Genomic DNA, 22,513 nt, shown 5'->3' on the forward strand with positions numbered 1-22,513 from the left:
AGTCAGCTATTTCTATATTAAAGTTTACTAAAAGTTTAACTAAAGTTTGCTACAGTGAATAGTATAACCGTATAGAATTTAACTAAAGCAAATAAAATTTCCTAATTGTTCTTGTTTCTAAGATATTTTTGAGAACGAAAAGTATTGTTAAAGGTGTTATAAGCTGAGAGAGAGAGAGAGAGAGAGAGAGAGCTGCTGTGAGGAAATGCAGCTGACTGAGCAATAAATAAATAATCATAAATCTGACCAGTGTGCAGTGCTGCTTAGGCAAAATATAGAGTAGTTTGGTTTAATTCTGGTCAGCGATGATTTGTTCTTCATAGCCGTCGATGTGTGATGAAGTTAGGAGTTGTGTGATTTAGGAGAAAGAGGGTGGGAAGAGTTTTTGGGGAGCCACAGATGGACATAAAAGGGATAAGAACCGTTAGAGATCAGAAAAAAACAGTAATAGACAGAAATGTGTTTTATTCTGTTTGTTGGCAAGGGGGAAAGTGAGCAGTGAGGTAAGTGTGTGATTATATGCCGTGACTAACAGTGAAGTCGTGACACTGTAACACCCGTATCGAACACCTCTACATGCAGCTATAACGGAGATACTGAGGATGTATGCACCGTTATAGGAAGATGACAGTAATTTACCATTAACTTGTGTAAATACGTTTTGTGAAAAGGACAGTTTAGAGGGAGGATTTTCTGGTTTCTTTTACGAGACGTGCAGATGTGTCTCACTGTCTCTTCATCTCTTTTGATACAGGAACACGGAGGGAGGATACATCTTCTGATCCGCCGTTTGCTGCCGACGAGCTGTACTACAACACCGTGGAGAGTGACTACGAGGATGACGTCCACATGCCTGACCAGCATGAGGAGGAGCAAAATGGTGGTGATGAGCATGAGGTGCCTTTTAGAAGTCCTTCGAGAAGCCCGTCCCCTTTACCAGGCCTATCTGCTCTAAGAATCACACCCTTTCCTGTAATAAGCCCATCCCCTTTGAGAATCACACCCCCTTTTAGAAGCCCATCCCCTTTTTGAGATTCTCATCCCTTTTAAGAAGAACATCTCATAAGAAGACCAAACCCCGTGAGGAGGCTGTCTCCTATAAGAAGACCAACCCCCGTGAGGAGGCTATCTCCTATAAGAAGACCAACCCCCGTGAGGAGGCTATCTCCTATAAGAAGACCAACCCCCGTGAGGAGGCTATCTCCTATAAGAAGACCGACCCCCGTGAGGAGGCTAGAGAGAGAGAGAGAGCGATAGATAGATAGATAGATAGATAGATAGATAGATAGATAGATAGATAGATAGATAGATATAAAATACTATTAAATATATCTGGGTAGCAACAGATAGTGTGAAAAAGTTCATTATGGATTTATATGAAGTCTGTTTGGCCTTAGGAGCAGCCGTAATCTCAGCAGTCTGGAATTGCAGTAGATGAGAGCGCCATCCAGAGGCAGAAAGGATCAGGATCTCTAGTATCTCCATAAATTCGTGTGTGGCTCGGCAGAAGGAGAGAGGGAGAGAAAAGATTATTAGGACTGTGAATTAGCATAATAGAGTCAGGCTTGAGTAAACTAATATGTTTTAAGCCTAGACTTAAACACTGAGACTGTGTCTGAGTCCCGAACACTAATAGGAAGACTGTTCCATAACTGTGGGGCTCTATAAGAGAAGGCTCTTCCCCCTGCTGTAGCCTTCACTATTCGAGGTACCATCAGATAGCCTGCATCTTTTGACCTAAGTAGGCGTGGCGGATCACAGAAAATTTTTGCTAATTTTTTTTCTCTAATTATTTTCCTTTTGAGTGGAGCCACTCTATCTAGCGTGTAGCGGAGTGTTGACTCCGAGCTTTCAGTCGCCTGATCGAGTTCTATGTGATCTGATGGTGATCCAAATCTAATTGATGTTTCTGCGAGGTTATTTATGAAGCTCGGTGCAGTAGCTGATGTGTAGGTACATTTTATGCGGTAGCGAGGTGAGGTGGAAATATTATGATCAATACGTATTATGAACAAGATAAGATAATGGTCTGAGACAACTTCAGACTGCGGAAAAATGATAATATTTTCTATACTTAGTCCGTATGTTAGTATGAGGTCAAGAGTGTGACCACCATTATGAGTAGGCCCGATTACGTTCTGATTAATCCCTACTGAATCTAAGATGGACACAACCGCTGTCCTCAGAGGGTCTTCTGGATATCAAAGTGAATATTAAAATCACAGACGATTAATGCTTTATCTACAGACACAACCAGGTTTGAGACAAAGTCTGCAAATTCACTAAGAAATTCAGTATATGGCCCTGGGGGTCTGTAAATAATAATTAGAGGAATTGACTTATTTTTTGTGGCTACATAAGTTATACTGGTATAAAGAATTTCAAAAGAATTAAATTTATGCTTAGGTTTTTGTGTGACGACTAGATTTTTACTATGGATGAAACCAACACCTCCTCCTCTACCAGCTGAACGAGGCTGATGTACATAACTGTATCCAGGAGGACTGGCTTCATTTAATGCTATGTACTCGTTTGGTTTAATCCAAGTTTCTGTTAAACACATTAAATTACATTCCTGATCAGTAATGATGTCGTTAACAATAAGAGCCTTAGACGCAAGAGATCTAATGTTTAATAGTCCTAGCCTCAGATCAAAAGTGCTGGCTGTGCATTCAATATGATTTAATTTTATGTTAATTAGGTTACGAAGATAGACTTTCCGAGATTTTCTATATATTTGTATAGCTCGGGGAACAGACACAGTCTCTATAGTATGTATTACCTTTGCCGGATTTTTAGTTGAACATTGATTATACTGAATGCTGTTATTATTGGAAGATGTGCTTACGGTAAGCAGTCACTTGGAGTGTAGCGCCTTGGAAATGTTGTCTGAAAGCAGTTCCGCTCCAAGGCTGCTGGGGTGCAGGCCATCAGGACGAAACAACCTAGGACGCTCCCAGAACAGATTCCAGTTATTGACAAACACCAGATTCTGCTCATTACACCAAGAGACTAACCAATCATTTAATGCTAGAAGTCTACTGAACTTTTCTGCTCCACGTCTGTATGTGGGAAGAGGTCCAGAGACGATGATCTTCGCAGTGGGTGATCTGCCTCGTACCGTCTCGATCAGGCTGGAGAAGTCCCTCTTCAGAACCTCCGTCTGCCGCAGCCTGGTGTCGTTCGTCCACGCGTGCAGCACAACCGCTCCAGTGCGCTCGTCCTTCTTCAGGATCCCGGATACCTGCGCAGCGACATGAAGGACACAAGCACCAGAAAAACAGTGTGTGCGCACCTTACCTTTAGATGAGGCTACACGGACGTTCCGCACAATGGAGTCTCCGATGATCACAGCGTTGGGTCTGGTCTGGCGGAGAGGGGCGAAGCGGTTCCTGGTTGGAATCTCGAACACCGGAGGTGGAGAGGGTCCAGCCCGCGCCTTCCGCCGCTGGTTCACCCAAGGCCCGAGGTGTGTTGGCGCCGGCGTGACGGAGACCACGGCTGGGAAAGTCCTAGGTGCACGGTCCCTGCACAGAGAAACACACGGTGTAGAGGGGCTGGGAGTGGAAATACCACGCTGTGTGCTTACCTTGGATATGTGGGCAGAGGCACAAGATGTTTCCAGCGCAGTTTGTTGCTCCAGCAGCTGGGCCTGCTTGTCAAGTAGGCCGCGGATCTGCTTCTCCACATTTTCCAGTTCCAGCCGCACCATGTGAAGCTCGAGCGAGTCCTCATCTGCACCCAAAACCAGAGAGACAGCAGACATATATATATTTTTTTTAAACAGAACAGCGGTAAGTGAGAAATGTGAAACGTAAACAAGGCTAGCGGTAGGTGATGCTAGCGGGCTACGGGCTACAAGCTAGTCGCGGATGTTTTGTAAAAAAAAAAAAAAAAAAGAAAAACATAATACAGATCAAATTTTCGACAGCGCAACGTTACAATTGTTTTATCTAAAGTAGTGTCAGTTATATTTGTATAACGTAAGGTAAATAATTTTAAAGTATAGAGATTAGAAGAAATTAATGTAATAGCGTTAGCTCGAAGGGTGCTGCTTCCTCAGTGACACTTCAAGTTCAAAATAACAGTAGGAGCAATGCCGCAGCGGGCAAGTGATGTAATCGCTGTGTGGCCGAACACCATGTAACACCAGGAAGACCGACTAACGCATCAAGCCAATTTTGGGGACTGATGCACCTGCAATTACAACACCCACTATTTAGCCGAACTGGAGCTCTGTCAGTTGCCTGTTAATTCTGAAAACTCATTAAGGGATACTTTTCAGACCATTTTTATAGTGGCTGCATGCTGTTAGCTGGCACAACGATTCACCCATACACAATAGCTGTGTTTGTCAAGATGCTTTTTCATGTACTGTTAGTTATTTTGTCCACTTCCTGCACGTCGAATACTTCCTTCTTATTTGAAGGCTTCCATATATAGATTTAAATTTACAACCACGTATAGAACTTTGACCTTCAAGAAATCCCTACTCGGAGCCAATCATTTCCATACACCTCAAAGACATGACAAAGACAAAAGTCCTGTGATCTTCAGACAGATCTTGTTGGTTTTAGTTTGTGCAGGAATAATATGTGCATTTGCTGCTATGGTCGCACTACCAGAACTCCTGTAGAGTGTGCACATATTGTAATATACTAGTACTGGTGAGTGTGTTAGTACTCACATCACTGGCACACCACTCTTGCATCACTGAGATAATGTGTGTGAGCTTCATCTGCAATGTGAAGGCTGTCACCCACAATGGTTCCATCTCTATGTCTTGGTCCACGTCGCGTACTACTGGGTCCATACCCTGCAGAAATCACAAATCCCCAAACACACATTATACTACTGATATTAAACAACATGGCTATATTGCACCCCACATGATCATTACATCTATAACTGCAAGTTAACATGGCTTATACAAACACATGTAAACACACTGCATGGCCTTGAGCGGCTCCAAGAAAGCATCAAGTCCTTCCAGAAACTTCTCCCTGAGCTTGTCGGTCCACTCTGTTGAACGGCTAATCAGGACATATCTGAGTTAAAAAAAAAAAGTTTAATGAGAATGATTAGCTATTAATTATCATTAATAATGATATTCTCTGACAGACAGTGTAACACATTCTGCTTTTTTCCAGCCGTACTTGAGGTCTTCTATAAGACTCTGGACCCTGCGGAATTTAAAGACCTTTTGTGCACTGTAGAGTTCAAACTGAAATTGTCCCTGCTGGTCTCGATGTCTCAGGTGATCATCGAATGTGCGGACGATCGTGGTCATCAGGCTCTCCTTTGTGATCAGCATCCGTGCCTGTAATGAGGATAAGACCACAAATCGGTACTTCTAATAGTGATAAAGTTAACATTTTGTTACAATTCCAATAAATAGTCAAATGAAGTGCACTTCGTTCAACCCTACTTTAATAATAAATGTTTTCCCCAAATAGGGAAAACGACCTTGCTGCTAGAACTTTAATCATTCTATTAAGCTGTATATTCACTATACAACTGGGGGGGGGGGGGGGGGGGGGGAGAACAGTTAAAGTGTGAACATTCAGAATTGAGTGAATCTAAGAAGACTGTTTCTCCCAACACGTACATGATACCAAAGCCACTACACACCAGATACAGTGGTGCTTGCAATGTCAAAGTTTTCTATATTTCTACATAAATATGACCTAACACATCAGATTTTCACACAAGTCCTAAAAGTAGACAAGAACCCAATTAAACAAACCAGACTGAAATATTATACTTGGTCAATTATTCATTGAGGAAAATGACGCAATATTACAAATCTGTGAGTGGCACAAATATTGTACTTCTAACCATAGAGTAAGAACATCGAAGATTAGCAGTTAATTTGCCTGAATCTCAAGAGAAAGTGGGTCATGCAGCAAGAAAACAACCTTAAACACACTTTTCTTCTTTAACCATTTTTGGTAGAATGAATTAAGTGAATGTTTTGGAATGTTCAAGTCAAAGTCCTGACCTTAATCCACTAGAAATGTTGTGGAAGGACCTGAAGGAAGCAGTTCATGTGAGGAAACCCACCAGCATCCCAGAGTTGAAGCTAAAATTCCTCCAAGCCGATGTGCAGGACTGATCAACAGTTACCGGAACTGTTTAGTTGCAGTTATTGCTGCACAAGGGGGTCACACCATATCCTGAAAGCAAGGGTTCACATACTTTTGCCACTCACAGATATGTAATATTGGTTCATTTCCCTCAATATATAAATGATGAAGTATTATATTTTTGTCTCATTAGTTTAATTGGGTTCTCTTTATCTACAACCCCAATTCCAAAAAGGCTGGGACAATATGGAAAATGCAAAAAAAACCAAAACAAACAAACCCCAAAACCAAAGAGACATTTGAAAATTCAATTCACCCTGTACTATATTGAAAACACATTATTTGATGTTGTACTTTGATGTTGAATATTTAAAAAATAAATTTCATTCACACTCATTTCAAATCTGATGACTGCAACAAACTCCTAAAAAGTTGTTTAACACTGTGTAACATCACCATTTCTTTTATTAACAAGCGGGATTTTCTACCATTCATCCGTTATAGATTTATTCAGCTGCGCAACTATACAGTGCCTTGGTTGCACTCTTTTGCGCTTCATAATGCACCACACTTTCTCAATCAGAAACAGGTCAGGACACGAAGGCACGGTGAAAATTTGCGCTGACAGGTAATGGAGAACTCCCTGTCATGGTCATCCTTCATGTAGGGCTGGATGATATGGCCAAAATGTATATCACAATATATTGCTTAATTTCGGTCGATACGATATAACTCCGATATCGATATGAACAATATAAATCCTCAGAAAAACTGCCAAGGACACCCACAATAGATGTCTGTACCTTCAAACTTCTGTAAAATGAATGCCAAGTCTATGAAACCTCCTCCTATAAAACTATATAATAATTTAGAAATTAAAAAAATTATTTTGAATTTAACCTTCATACAAACAAGAAATGTGAAATCACTGTCAAATAAACAAAACTCTCACCTTTGTCAATATTAATATCTTTAACTTATTACTATTTTATTCTTATAGATTGAAATAAAAGTGCTTCAGCCAGGATAAAAAAATTATGAAAAATGCTCAGAGTTGCTGAAGAAAACAGAAAAAGTGTGAGCAATAACAAGAACACATGTTGCTGGGGCAGGGACATTGTTGGGGGTTGATGACACCCAATGATAGGCTCTAGAGGTTTCTAGCAAGAAATACAAGCTGGTCTACATTATCTGGCTTCAAAGATGCCCTTTTACATGTGACAATGTTGCCACCTGTACTAAAAACCCTCTCAGAGGGGGAGCTTGTGGCTTGAATACACAAGTAATGTTTTGCCAGTTGTCCTACTCTGGGGAAGTTCTTATGAGAGACACTAACAAACAAACTGACAGAGGCTCTACACTTAAGAGAAGAAACTAAAGAATGAAGTAACACGTGAGTTGCAGACAGTTTTAGTTACTGCATAGCAGGAGCTCGGGTACATGCTTTAAGTAGTGAATTATTATTTACAAAAACTGTTTTCAGAATTGTAATGCTGTTCTCTCCAGGGAAGGGGTCACAATGTTAACTGATGTCTGCCCTAGAGACAATAACAGCACTGAGACTCTTCCCATAATGTCTAACCTGAAATCTTCCTGTAATGCTGCAGACCGAGGGGTCCTGGTCCATGCCACCATGGAGGACATTTTAAGCTCATTGTAAAACACTGATTTTGAGTTTCTTGAAGCATTTGTGTGTTCATTTGGAAGTATGCTTGGCTCTTTATCTTGTTGAAAGCCAAGTCTGAACCTCCTAGCAAAGGCAAGCTAAAGGTTCCGGGCTAAAATGAAATTGCTCCACCTTCCCCCTCTCTCTCTCTGCTTCAGCGGTTCAACCCCAGATACCAGGCAAAAATTACTTCATGTATACAGAGATCCCCAAACTATACACCGAAACCAGACCTCATTTCAGAACATCTCAAAGAAAAAACATTTTATGCCTACATATTTATTATATATCTATTTTGTAATTGCTTTTTTTAATATTATGTGACTGTTGCCACTATTGTTTTTTTATAATGCTCGTGTTTAAATAAAGGAGTTAAAAGTATTATTTATTTATACACAAAGTAGTATTGAGTATCGTGTATTTTTGCTGGTATCGACTACTAGATTTTTGGTATCGTGACATCCCTAGATTGGACATTCTATGTTTGAGTTATAACAACTTCCTTTTTCATGGTGAAACTTCTAAATTTGTGAGAGCGCCACGCCCACGGCGAGCAGCAAAAATTCAAAAGCTTCGGAATTTAGCATCGTCAATGCCTGCAGATGAGACTGACTGAACGTGATGCCGATCTGATGAAAGCTCCAGGAGGAGTACGTTAAAGTACAAGGCCTGGAAATGGCAAAAAAGGAGGAAAAAATTAAGAGAAAAATCAGAATGCTGACTTCCTATTGAGTTTAGGGTATGGGTTCAAGAGACCAGGGAGTCAGCCATTTTAAGTGTTGTCTCAATTGCAAAATCCTTCCAGTGCACTGGAACGTTCGCTCCCTAAAAAATCCCCACAATGCACCACAAAAACCAGGGAGCATTGATACTCACTATGTTCCCTTAGTGGAAATGACCTCATGTCTCTCAGCTAATGTCTCTCTCTAGTGTCACTGGTACTGACCTGTGACCTGGTACTGACCTGGTACTGGCAAACAGTCCCTTATGTATGGAGACTTTTGGAAAACCCTGTAGTTATGTCCTTTATTTGATGAAAAAACATACCTCCAGTAGGCCTAGTTCATGGCGTTGCGTTTCTCTGGTCGGTGCAGCTCTACAGGAGTGATGTGATTGGCTGGGTGGGTGACTGACAGGGTGGTGAAGGGTGGAGTGGGGCCTCCTGAAGTCGACATGGCTCGAACAGCGTTCAGAGTAGGAAACCACAGGCTCCTGTCTGATAAACACCAGTCAACAGGTTAATATGATGACTATTTACGGAGATGAATAAAGGACACAAGACTATGGCCCCATACACAGTGATGGACAATTTACAGACAGAAAAGTGACTGAAACCTTTGTTTGGTGCTACAATGCATAAATCATCTTAGTCCTAGTGGGTTTATGTTAGGAGACATTAATGGAGCATTTCTGAAAGGAATCTCCAGTGTCAATACAGTAAAAGTCAGGGGTAAAGCTACAAGTTTTCAGATACAGCCAAAACATCAGCACAGAGGACATTTCTGTGGCCCTATCGGTAACATGACAAGCAGCATTTTTGCTTTGTTTTATATATATATAAAAAAAAGTTTTGTTTTTTAAAATAAAATAAATAAATAAAAATAAATAAATAAACACACCACACAATAGGTGAGGGAAGAACAGCTGTTACAACATGCTAACACAAGTGAGAGCGGGAATGTGTTTTCATTCTACAACATTAAATGCAACTATACACCGATCAGCTACAACAGTAAAACCACTGACAGGTGAAGTGAAGAACACTGATTATCTCATTACAACAGCACCAGTGAAGGGGTGGGGTATACCAGGCACCAAGCGAACGGTTAGGGAAAAATGGGCAAGTGTAAGGATCTGAGCAACTTTGAAAAGAGCCAAACTGTGACGTCTAGATAACTGGGTCTGAGCATTGCCAAAACGGCAGGTCTTGTACCTACCAAAAGTGGCCCATGGAAGGACAACTGGTGAACTGGTGACAGGGTCAAGGGCACCCAAGGCTCACTGATGCGAGTGGGGAGCAAAAGCTAGCAGAGGCAGTGTGATGTTCTGGGCAATGTTCTGCTGGGAAACCTCGGGTCCTGGCTTTTGTGTGGATGTTAATATACTTTGACATGTACCACTTACCCATTACTGTTGCAGACCACGTACACCTCTTCATGGCAACAAAATTCCCTAATGGCAGTGGTCTCCTTCAGTGGAATAATTTTCCCAGACACACTACAAAAAATGGTTCAGGAATGGTTTGAGGAACATGACAGAGTTCAAGGAGTTGACTGCCACCAAATTCCCCAGATCATTTGAGCATCTGTTGAGCATCTGTGGGATGTTCTGGACAAACAAGTCTGATCCACGGAGGCCCACCTTGCATCTTACAGGACTTAAAGGAACTATGTTCTTGGTGCCCGAAACCACAGCACACCTTCAGAGGTCTTGCGGCATCCATGCCTCGACGAGTAAGAGCTGTTTTAGCGGCACAAAGAGGACCTGCACATTAGTCAGGTGGTTTTAATGTTATGGCTGATTATTATTTTATTTTTTTTTAACAGATTGTTAGTGCTGCCAAGTTGCTGTGGTGCAAGTGGAATAAAACACTTTGGGATGTGCTGTTAACTCCACGTTGAGCTGAAGAACATGCCACCCCATCAGTAAATATATTTTCCTAGAACAACTCTGTGGTGTTTTATTCATTTGATGATTTTGTGGTCAGTAAACCATTTTTGTGTTGATTTTGATGATGATTTGGATCATTGTCCTGCTGGAAGATCCAACCACAGCCCATTTTAATCTTTCTGGCAGAGGCAGTCAGGTTTTCATTTAATATCTGTTGATATTTGATAGAGTCCATGATGCCAGGAAGTGATGGACTTTTAACAGATTGACCACACGGCATCACTCTTATGCCAGTTGACTTTTTCAGATGAAGCTCTTCCATAACATTCCAGAGCGTATTTTACCACCTTAACATCACCTCTAATTAAAACTGTGAGATCATCGGCATATGCAGATAATTTGGTGGGTTGTTGACAGTTTAGAGTGTCGATTTGTAGACCTGTTAATTCTTTCCTAAGCTCATATAGCAGGGGTTAAATAATTATGCTATAAAGTTGGCCCGACAGGGGGCATCCCTGCCTGATACCCTTCTGAGCCTTCACAGCAGTACTTAAGCTACTGGCCACTTTTATCATAAATGTAGCTCCAGAGTATAATAACCTCATCATTGAGATAAAATTTTCATCAAAACCAAAAGCCTTTAGGATGTTAAAAAGAAAAACATGTTCGACCCGGTCAAAAGCTTTCTCCTGATCTAATGGTAAAAACCCCATTTCAATCTTGTTGTCATACGCATGGTCATACAAGTGCCTTACTAGATGCAGATTCTCTGTAATAGATCTGTCTTTTATATAGTATGATTGGTCTTTGTGTATGATTGTGTGCAGTACATCATTTGCTCTGTTTACCAAACATTTTGAAAAGATTTTGTCTCAGAACCGCGCTCTGTCCTCCCCACGCACGCACTCCCAGAGAGAGAGAGAGAGAGAGAGAGAGAGAGAGAGAGAGAGAGAGGCACAGATCAATAGAGACAGAAAGGCAGTCAGACAGAAAGAAAGTGAGAGAGAATGACAGACAGAAAGTGAGAGACCAAGATAGAGATGACAGTGAGACACACACACAGAGAGTGAGACAGAGACCGATCAAGAGAGAGATGGAAAGACAATCAGTCAGACAGAAAGAGATAAAGAAATAGAGAGAGACTTGTTTCTCTCAGGCTCTCATAGTGACTCAGGCCTCAGCTGGTGCTGTCCTTGGTGCTGAAATCAGCCTGCAGTTCACTGAATCTTCATTACAGCATAAACATGATACACCATGTAACTAAAAGTATATGGACGCCTGACCATAACACCCACATGTGCTTCTTCCCTGAACTGTTGCCACACAGCTGAAATCACACAGCTGTATAGAACATCTCTGTACGCTGTAGCGTTACAATTTCCCTTCACTGCAACTAATAGACCCAAACCGGTTCCAGCATCACAACGCCCCTGTACACAAACCCAGCTCCATGAAGACACAGTGTGTTACGGTTCATGCAGAAGAACTTTACTGGCCAGAAGAGTGGACTCTATTGTAACAGTAAAGGGGAAATACATCTGGAATGGGATGTTCAACAAGCGTATACTGTACGGGTGTGATGGTCAGGTGTCCACAAACTTTTGGCCATAGTGTGTTCTTGAAGAAAAAAAAAGGAAGCTGGGTTCTAATGTTCAGACTTGATGACAATTTTAATAGAGCTGTGATGGTTTAGCCCGAGACGGGACTGAGAACACTCAATCCACACTCGCACAGAAAGTGATAGGGGGCAAAAAATAATAATAATAATAATTTTTTTAATAAAAATAAAATAAAAAGACACTTCCAGCAGGGTTTACTGACTGTTTGGTAAACAGCTCCCCAGTGCAATACGTTATAATAATGCAGATACAATGTGGGCCTCAGAAATCATAAACTATTATGGAAATGGTCACTTAAAGCGTTCCCGTATTATGTACACACGCATAACAATAACAGGTGGTCATGGTAACGCATCACACAACCCCATCCTTGATTATCAGCTACTATAGGAACGATAACATATTAGAACAAGTGCATTAATATACGAGGGTGAATCAAAAAAATGAAAACCTTATAAAAACACATTTGTTTTTCTTGACAAACTTTTCTCAGCACTATAACTCTATAACTCTGACTTTCCACCAGATCTCTTTCCTTTAGCACACAAACACTTTGTACTCGATTCTGACTCCCCTGGAGGTGTCCATCATGGAACATCCTGCCAAACCTGAACGTCAACACGTCTCGGAGCCACGGACGGGAGAAAAGGAAAGACACATGACGGTGTGGAGAGAAGACAAAACGCTGAGTGACTCAGAGAGAGCCTCATCGATCCACTGATCACGTCATACCACTTATTATTATTATTACTGATGTGCCGAAGCTCGGTTTCCATTTTTAATCCCTTATAAGATTAGAGGTATAATCTTCTTATAATCACGTATACGATCTGATCATAATATACATCATGCATGTTATTGTTTAACACACACACACACACCCCTTCGTTGCCAGAGATCTAATTAAAGACTGAGATTGAACATGTCCCTCCTTCTGATAGTGTAAAATTATACATTACAGATTTGGAATTGCATTCTCGCTGTGATGTCTCTCACTCTTTACTGGTAGGAAGAGAGAGAGAGCGAGAGAGAGAGAGAGAGAGAGAGAGAGAGAGAGAGTGAAAGAGTGTTTCAGAGAGCGAGCGAGTCAGAGATAGAGAGAGCAAATTTAATATTATTACTATTAATAATTTTAAAAAACGGAGCAGATCCAATAGGGCTTCGCAGCAGCAGTGCTTTACCTCAAAGTGATTTGTAACACACACAGTGGAAATGGTGTAGCAAAAGTCATGCATCCATTGTGGGGGGGAAAAGCGGGGGGGGGGGGGGGGCTCTGATACTTTGTACCAGATGCATCATCTTTTATAATTGTGATTAATGGTCCATTAGAGAAGAAAAAAATCCATTCCGTTCTTTGATTACTTATTTGGCATACAGTGAATATTCATACTTTAAGGCCATGTGGAACAATTTCCAAAATGCATTTAAATGGGGTAAATTGTGTACATTGAACCGAGAGTACTAGACATGTTTGCTAAAAGCAACACAAAGGCTTTATTCACACTGCAGGAATTTTATATTGTGTGTTTAGATTTTTTCTTTTAGACAGACTGATCACCTGCAAATTTGTTCTGGTGAATGACAGGCACTCAAAATCTTTCTGCAGAACTCTGTTGAAGATTCTGTACATCAGAGATTCATCTGAACTTCAACAAAACATTTCACATTTATAGAGTTTTGTCTACGTTCATCAAGTAATCACATTTATAAGTTTATTTATTAATCACGACAGCTCTACTGTGCACGTCTATTACACAACTATCAGTGCTGTTCTGCTGGATATCGGCTCATTTCTGGAGCAGAACAAACTAAAGTTCATTAGACTTACCTCTTGATCAATGCGGGTCATCACATGTTGGATTTCGGGTATTTCACTGCCTCTCGGTGTTGTACAACTGCAGGAGCCGTGGGAGGTGCTGATCAAGCCCTTCAAACAATGCCTTCTTTAAGTCAGGTGACACAAGCCTGCACAACTCGAACACAACCTGTTGAAGAGAACCAAATTTAAAATAGTCAAGAGACAAATCTCCACCATTCTGAAGGCATAAAGTACGTATTCATGTGTAAGCAAACATTTGTTTTATCTACCTAAAATAAATGAGCATTAGAACAGATTTACTTGTCTCTGACTGAACAAAGCAGGCCATATTAAACTGGGTTAAATATACAAATCCACACAGTTCACCAGTCCAACAGAATCTGTACAACACATTAGCATTACTTCTGCTCTGTTTAGACCCAGAAAATATAAAATACTTTAGTATGAAATTTCTGTCGAGTGTCTACCATGGGGTCGGGATTTACGGTCTGTGAACACGTGCTGATTACACGTGCAGGAAAAGCAACCCACACGTGCAACCCTGACCGAGTGAGAACGACTCAAACGATTCAAGAAGAGGATTCTGAATCGATTCATTTAAAGAATCATTACCAAAGCCGCTTATCCTACTTCGATGGTTTGAATGAATGAACTGAATCAGTTGAACCGACTCTTCATCGCTCAGTAAGCCAACGCCGACGAGAATTTCAGGATTATTTTAAAACATTTTTATATTTTTTGAGAGAAGTTTAACGGCTTGAGAAGTGACTCAAGCAGCCTTTTTATTCACAAATCTCACACACACAAACAAGAACACGATACTCGCTAAATATATATATATATATAAATAAATAGATAATTCAAATAATTCTCCTTCCAGTTGCCTTTAAAACCCACAAGGAGTAAAGAATATAAAATAAGCAAACAAGTTTCAACCAGTACGTACACAGTCTTTTAAAAGTTGATGAAATCTCACTTTTTCTTCTAAAACCACACATAATGCCCCTTCCAGACACCAGATATTCTCAAATGATACAAGGTCTTTCATCTCTTGGTAAAACTTAAAATCGATTAATATCCTAGATTTCAACAGAATCACAAAAACCACTAAAACGCTGTCCCCTGAATTTGACTCAATTCTGTTTCTCCTGCTGACATATATGGCCATCTTTGCCTGCCCTATGATAAAATTTATCAACTGACACTTAAACCTTTTTTTTTTTTGAGAGTATTTAAAACCAAATATAAAGGTTTCGATTGTAAAACTCTCGTTAAAATGGCCAAGCAGTCTCTGTAAAACAGTAAAAAGAGGCTTCAATCTCACACAGTGCATAAACATGTGAAACACAGATTCTCTCACGGCACAGAAAGGACCTTCATATCTCACATCAGGGTTTAAAACACAGATAAAAGAATTAACAGCCACTGCACCGTGTAAAATCCTCCACTGTAAATCCCCACACTTTTTTGTTAATGGTGACTTGTACAAAGCCCTCCATTGTGGCTTTACATGTTCCTTTATTTGTAGAACAGACCGCCAAGGTGTGTCGACTCTTTTGTCCAGAAACTTAGGGATAGTACGCACATTTTGTACAGTTCTTTCCCAGATGGTAACTTGGGACCCACAAAACTTAGTTGTTCAGATTTAAAAAACACACCTGAGCACTCATGTACATTCGCCGAGACTCTAAAATCCGGTAAAGGATCTTGGTCATTGGGACTACTTAACCTTCCGGAATATTCCTTCAGCATGTTCAGGACCTCTTCAGTCAACAGGGACCTCCATTCCACAAGGAACTGCGTGACTACACGGACTGACCTCATCTTTATGTGTCCAGCAACTGCCACCGCGTTCCCAAACTCCGGTCCTGCTAAGGTCAGTAGGTCACCCAGAGTGACGACTCCAGCCCTGCGGAACCCCTCCGTAAGTGCAGGAAACGGCTTCCTTTGAGATACATCTAAAATGGAACCATTTATGATTGGCTCCTCCAGCGGCCAGTAGAGAGAACTTGAGCATGGTACTCTCTGCACTGTTAAAAGTCCCCACACTTTAAAAACATTACGGTAAAAAACAGGAAGTTTCCTGATGTCCATCTTTTTCGGGTCCATCCAGAAAAGAGGTTTATGTAAATCCAGCCCTTCAAGTGTCTGTAAAATGACACATGCTACAGCCTTCCAGTTTGCATTTACAGGTCCATGTAGCAGCCTTTGCACAAACTGTAACCGAAAGGCTGCAGTCCTGCTCTGCAGGTGCACCAGTCCATGTCCCCCTTCATCCTTGGGGAGAAACAGAACACTCTGTGGAACCCAGTGTAGATTGTTTCAAGAAGACGTTATCATGGGCCTGTTCATTGTAGATTTCACACTTGCACAGTTGCTTGTAGAAACCGACTGCTCTCTTTCGAATTTCTCTGTGGTCCACTAAAAGTGTCCCATCATCAGAAAACAGGCCATGTATCATCTTATTCTGACCATTCTTTTTTCCAAATTAAAAAAGAATTTCGACGGTGCATCCATACACTCCACATTCTGAAACCGTGACCTGACCAGAGCTCCTTGTGCGGTAACGTCTGGCAATTTTTTCAATAAATTCTTTTTTGTCATTAAATTTTCTATGCATACCTGCCGTCCTGTGTTTTTCATTAACACTTGAAGCGCCGTTATTTCATCCTCCAAGGATTTCATACGTAGAGTTGTGTCTCTCGTGACATTGGAGGTATTTTGTTGACACAGCTGTTTAATTTGCGTTTTGGCAAAATCCCACCACTGCTGCACTGATTTAAAAGAACCCTTTGTGGTTCTAAAATCACTCCACAAATATTTAAACACATCCCTAAAATTAACGTCCTGCAATAGACTGGTGTTAAAATGCCAATACGCACTCTTATGCTTGAGTTTACTTAAATACACAGTAGCCAGAACCATACAATGGTCCGTAAATCCTACCGGTATAATTACACAACTTCTAAAAGCACTTAACTGCTGTTTAAAACCATCAAATTTATCCAATCTGGCCATAGAGAGCATATTATTGTAGGAGTGCACCCAGGTATACTGCTTTTGCATGTGGTGAAAATTTCTCCAAATGTCCACAAGGTCACAGGACTTCATTAACTTGACTAGCCTTCTACGTGATGGCATATGGGGCTCTACATGATTCCTGTCTATACCCAGCTCTGTACAATTAAAATCCCCCGCTAGAATAAAAAAATCATCAGAGTCACAATTCTTCAGGACATTATCTAAGGTTAATAAAAATAACATTCTTTCAATGGCAGTGGTCGGGGCATAAACACAAACAAAAACGACCCACCTATTCTCATATTGAGCTCTAACCTTTAACAGTCGACCCTTTATGATTTCATCAACTTGATAAGAACAGGGGATAAAATTAGAGGAAAATAAAATAACTACTCCCCCACTGGTAGATGTCTTATGACTTAAAACGGATAACCCTTTAAACTCCCTGGCCCAGTCAGCAGCATTACTGGTGTCTGTGTGGGTTTCCTGAGCAAAGATTACATCAATTTTCTTTTGCTTCACCGTTTCAAACAACAAAAATCTTTTATTTCTTTCCCTTGCTCCATTTAAATTCAACGAAGCAACTCGAAACTCACTCATAAATATGAGGGAAAATAATAGATTTACGTACATGATGTCTAGGATTGACTATCACTACCGTTATTGTCTAACATTACATTGACTTTTGTAAGGATTTTCTTTAGACGGTATCCCTCCTGATCAGTGAAACCCCCTTCTCCCATAAACCCCCTTGTTTTTTTAATTTAATGAACTGTTCCACATCCGGGAAAACTCGTCTATCCTCACATTCCTAGCATGTTTAGTCTTTCTCAGAAAAGCCCTGATGTCGTCCACGCGATATTCATGGCTCGAAAAGCCACTTAGATTTACACTAGTATTAGTTGTTAATCACAAATTTACACTACATGTAATACTACAGTTAGACGCTTCGCTCTCGCTCTCTACCTCCACAGAATTCAGCTCCTCTGCAACATATTTCCTCTTAGCCTGTGCATGAGGACGATTTCTCCGTCTCTTTCTCTGGGGCACCTTGAACACGTTCTCTTCTGTATCCATATGAGAGCTATCATCCGCAACTTCATCAGCAAGGGACAGATCACACTATCTAGTGACACCGTACTGTTATGTGTATCCTTATCACCTAAATCCGGCTCAGTCTCAGCCTTCTCTTCTTCACCTGGTTTAGCACCGACACCCTGGTGAGAGGGGCCAGCTTCAGGTGTCTCCACCTGAGAAGGTACTGCTGCTCCCTCTCCCGGTGTGGGGGCCCCATCCACCCCAACACCCTCTCCAGCAGTAACCTCGTTACCAGCGGCCTCATTAGCATTATCATTATTTTCGGGATTTACCCGTTTTTCCGGACAGGCCCGCACCAGATGACCAGATAAACTACACCCAAAACACTTCATTGTAGTAATAGTAGCGTAAATAACAATTAAAATCCTCCACCTTTACATTCAGTGTCAGATCCAGATCATTATTGTCCTTCAGAACCATGTACACACACCGTCTGAAAGACACAACATGCTTTACACGAGGGGATTTACTTGTAGTCGCTATCTTCTTGATCTGGGAGTTTTCCATAGCGGGATAGAGTTTGAGACAGAACCTCGTCCTTAATAAAAGGAGGAACATTCGACAGGATGACTTTTTTAGACGTGGTTGATAAAGGAAGCACTAAGTGGAACACATCATCAATCACAACTCCACTGTCCACCATGTCGTTTACTAACTCCACCGTTTTCAGAAACAGCACGACGGCACTATTCATCCGGACCGCAGACAGAATGTTGTCGTGTCCAACACTCTCCCCCACGGCCAGACTCACCTCCTCAACGCTGGCGCTAGTGGCTACTTTAATAGCATGCCGCCGCGTGAGGGAATCATACTTCCCCATACCTGAGGCAGCCATGCTCCCGACCACGGAAACAGCCGCCCAGGCCAGCGGGAAAAATCACACACAAACACACACACACACCTGCGCACACACACACACACACACACACACACAACAAACAAGAGTAAATTAAGACTCCCTCAGAAACCAAAGACCTAAAAGGAAATCGTATTTCTGAAGAAAAGACAGATAGAAAAATTAACAAGTGAACTTTGCAGCGGCCTCGGCCACGCTCTGCACACACTCACTCACTACCACTCCCACTCCGCCCACTCACTCAGTCCATGCGCACACGAGAGAGAGAGAGAGAGAGAGAGAGAGAGAGAGAGAGAGAGAGAGAGTGTCTGAGTGTGAGAGACAGAGAGAGTGTCTGTGTGAGAGAATGTCTGTTTGTTAGAGAGAGTGTCTGTGTGAGAGTGTGTCTGTGTGTGAGAGAGAGAGAGTGTCTGTGTGTGAGAGAGAGAGTGTCTGTGTGAGAGTGTGTCCGTCTGTGTGTGAGGGAGAGAGTGTCTGTGCAAGAGTGAGAGAGTGTGTCTGTGCGAGAGAGAGTCTGTCTGTGTGAGAGACAGAGTGTGTCTGTGAGAGAGAGAGTGTGTGACTGTCTGTGTGTGTGAGAGAGAGTGTGTCTGTGTGAGAAAGAGAGAGTGTGTCTGTGTGTGTGAGAGAGTGAGTGTGTCTGTGTGTGTGTGAGAGAGAGAGTGAGTGTATCTGTGAGTGATAGAGCGAGAGAATGTGTCTTTGTGTGAGAGAGAGAGTGTGTCTGTGTGTGAGAGGGAGTGTGTCTGTGTGAGAGACAGTGTGTCTGTGTCTGTGTGAGAGAGTGTGTGTCTGTGTGTGTGAGAGAGAGAGAATGTGTCTGTGAGACAGAGTGTCCGTGCAAGAGAGAGAGAGTCTGTCTGTGTGTGAGAAAAACTTTTAAAAGCCGGGGCTGCGTGGAACGATAGCGGTGAATTTATTTTCACCGCCCCTCATCGAGTATCCGACGAACGGAGGACTTTAGGTTGGAAAGAGTTCTTACAGACAGTAGCCAACCTAAATATACCCTTTTCAGCAATACCTAATGGCGGTGTTCGTCGGATACTCGATGAGGGGCCGTGAGATTTTTTAGCAAATCCACCATGTGAGATCCTTTGATAGTGTTTCCTTTAAAAATAAATTCACCACTATCGTTCCACGTAGCCCCGGCTTTTAAAAGTTTTTCCATAACGTACGAAGCGTTTCTTTTGTTTCTAGCAGAAATGTTAGCGAGGACCTCTTGCACGATCTCGTCTTTGGGGGGTTCGGTCACAGCTGCTTCCGTTTTGCTTTCCGATATTTTAGGTAGAGACAGGGTCAATTGGGCGGTTTCCTGCTCTCCTACTTTAACCAAGTTTAAAAAATTTTGCAGCACAGACGCGTAGAGTTTCGCCTTATCGTATTCGTTCAGATCAGTCCTTGATAAAATACCACGTATTGCATCGTCCAAGTTGTTTTCAACAGTCTTTCTTATGGTTTCCTTCTCCGCGGTGATGTTTCTAAGTTTATCGATCTGATGTTGAGGGACTAAATCCATTTTCTCAGCAGTCTCCATGTTAATTGTTGCGGGACGCGATTAAGCTGCTTATAAAAGGAATGGCTACACTGAGCAAAGGCAGAAGAAATCCTCCGGATTGATTAATAACTTTCCTTTTTCTTTCAACGGATGCTCTTTTATCAGCAAATAGTTTGATCCATTTTTTTTGTTTTTTTTAAAACCCAATACTGTTTTGTCGTCAGTGGTATGTTTCCCCTGAGCACGTTTAAAGCTAGTTCACATATGCTCAGGATGAGATCTGTGGGCGCATCGCGTAATATATCCTTTCTCCTTCGGGATGGAGACCTGTGTAATGAATTCAGCAACGGGGGGGTTTTTTTCAATCGCTCAGACATTTGTTGTCGATACTTTAAAGTTTTTTCTTCTTCTTCGGAACATACACAACCAGTTTCTCCCTCGGAAACAACCCTGAACGGAGACGAAGTTCTTCTGGCGTTTGTGCTTTCAGGTCAACAAATAAATACCCGTAAGGTCTAGAGACAGCATCGAGAAAACATTCTAAAAAATACTTGCTGTTACCCGGATACATTTGACGAGCCAGTATGCTGATCTGTAATTTGTCTCTAGGGTTTTTAAAAAGAACCATGTAGTTGGTGTTCAGGTTGATTGTTCTACTGGTCTTTCCTTGAAAAAACAAGTTTTGAACGAGGTAGATGACGCTCAGATTTCTGTGGTGTGTGTATTTTGTAAAAGCCTTTTCTACTTTGTCATTTTTACTGGCGGATTCCATCAAGTCATCGATTACCAACAAGTTTTTTTTATTTGGAGGAAATAGTTCGTCATCACACAAAGAATCAGGTATTCCTTGAAGAAAAATTATTTTTATTCTGGTCAATAATTCATTGTACAGAGGCTGCCAACACGTATAACACCAGACAATGTTTTCCGGAACAACCGACATTGCCTCTTTACAGTTTTCCAACAGCATTTTGATAAAAAAAGATTTTCCACTATTACTCGGTCCACATACGATACATGAAAAGGGAAGTTGCATCCTAGCGTCAAAAGCAGTCACGTTCATATTTTCCTTTACAAAACACATCAACAGAAACTATATACACATATATACAAGAATAGTCTTAATAGCCGTAAGGGAGAGTTGTAAAATCAGATAATAAAACACGCTTATCGTACACAACCCTGAACCTTTTCAACTGTGATTTGTTTCTCAAATGAAACCCCTTTTTATCTCTCACGATTTGGTTACGCGTGGTTACGAGATGACCTGTATGATCCGGATTTTTCACTCGCTCGTCCACCAGTTCTGTTAGTGATTTCAAATTGACAATTTCAGAATTGATATAATTTAAAGTAATGCCTTTAGCTTTCATGGTTGTTTTTCCTTTCATGGTTTTGTAACCGTAGGTTTTAGGACCTGCGCTTACAAATTCCACGATTTGATCGCCATCATCTAGTTCGCTGGTAAGTCCACCCAAGTAATCGCTTAAGGGTGGCATCCAGTCACCTTCCTTACTTTTAAAAATGACGCTATCTGTGTCTGTGTACAAACAACGCTGATCCAATCGATCCATCTAATTGTACAGCTCAAGCCTAGCGTACGCTGTAGTGAAAATGCCGATGAATACATTAGCGTTTAGCGGTTTAATCAATCTCTCGTCTGCGTAACGCCACTGTACCATCGCCACCTCCTCATTCAAAAAAGAGAACTGACTCACATTATAAATATCGGAGAACATGAACTGTAAAAACTCGGCAGGATCGCGAATTAAGGTCGTGTTTGATCTGTCTGGTCTTTGACACATCTTACCCCACAACGAATTTAGTGCGAGTTTAGCCACGGATCTTTTGGCAGGATTAACAGTGATAAATTTCGGATCCAACGTAATCCCTTCGTTCTCCTTATATTTGCGAATGTACTCACGTTTAAATGATTCATCAACGACCCAGGACGGATAACCTGAACTTTCCTGTTTGGTCTTGAGGAACATTTTAATATATCTCGTAAAAAGCTTATCAGACCTTTTAGGAAAGTGCCACACTTCAAACACTTTTAGAATTTTGTAACCTTTTTCGACGGCTTTCTCAATTTCGATAGATGCCCATGTTCCGGTAAGAGCTCTCTCCTGAGCCGTATGCTCGCAATGTTTTAACTGATGTTCAGCACACGTTCTACATAGAGGAAAGAGGAGTTTGCTTTTTACACGAAATGGTAGAACAGGTGCCCACAGACCCCAAGGTGG

General features: G+C 41.4%; 1 protein-coding gene across 2 annotated transcripts; it reads right to left on the reverse strand.

Annotated features, from left to right (window-relative positions):
• Window positions 1–206: 206 nt before the first annotated feature.
• LOC128630885 (uncharacterized) lies at window positions 207–15,358 on the reverse strand. 2 transcript variants are annotated; one of them, XM_053679179.1, is made up of 7 exons: window positions 15,232–15,358; window positions 13,810–13,966; window positions 8,800–8,968; window positions 5,201–5,320; window positions 4,950–5,048; window positions 4,688–4,816; window positions 207–3,735 (listed from the first exon to the last, which is right to left on the reverse strand). In XM_053679179.1, exon 7 carries the CDS (start codon window positions 3,710–3,712, stop codon window positions 2,858–2,860), a length of 855 nt encoding a protein of 284 aa, XP_053535154.1. In that variant the 5' UTR covers window positions 3,713–3,735; window positions 4,688–4,816; window positions 4,950–5,048; window positions 5,201–5,320; window positions 8,800–8,968; window positions 13,810–13,966; window positions 15,232–15,358; the 3' UTR covers window positions 207–2,857. The 2 variants fall into 2 exon arrangements, 1 of the variants encoding a protein (XP_053535154.1); XR_008395148.1 differs by lacking the exons at window positions 207–3,735; window positions 15,232–15,358 and adding an exon at window positions 14,238–15,178 and having other exon boundaries at window positions 4,183–4,816.
• Window positions 15,359–22,513: the final 7,155 nt, after the last annotated feature.

Source organism: Ictalurus punctatus, unplaced genomic scaffold (genome assembly GCF_001660625.3).
Source record: "Ictalurus punctatus breed USDA103 unplaced genomic scaffold, Coco_2.0 Super-Scaffold_100068, whole genome shotgun sequence".
NCBI classification, from domain to species: domain Eukaryota; kingdom Metazoa; phylum Chordata; class Actinopteri; order Siluriformes; family Ictaluridae; genus Ictalurus; species Ictalurus punctatus.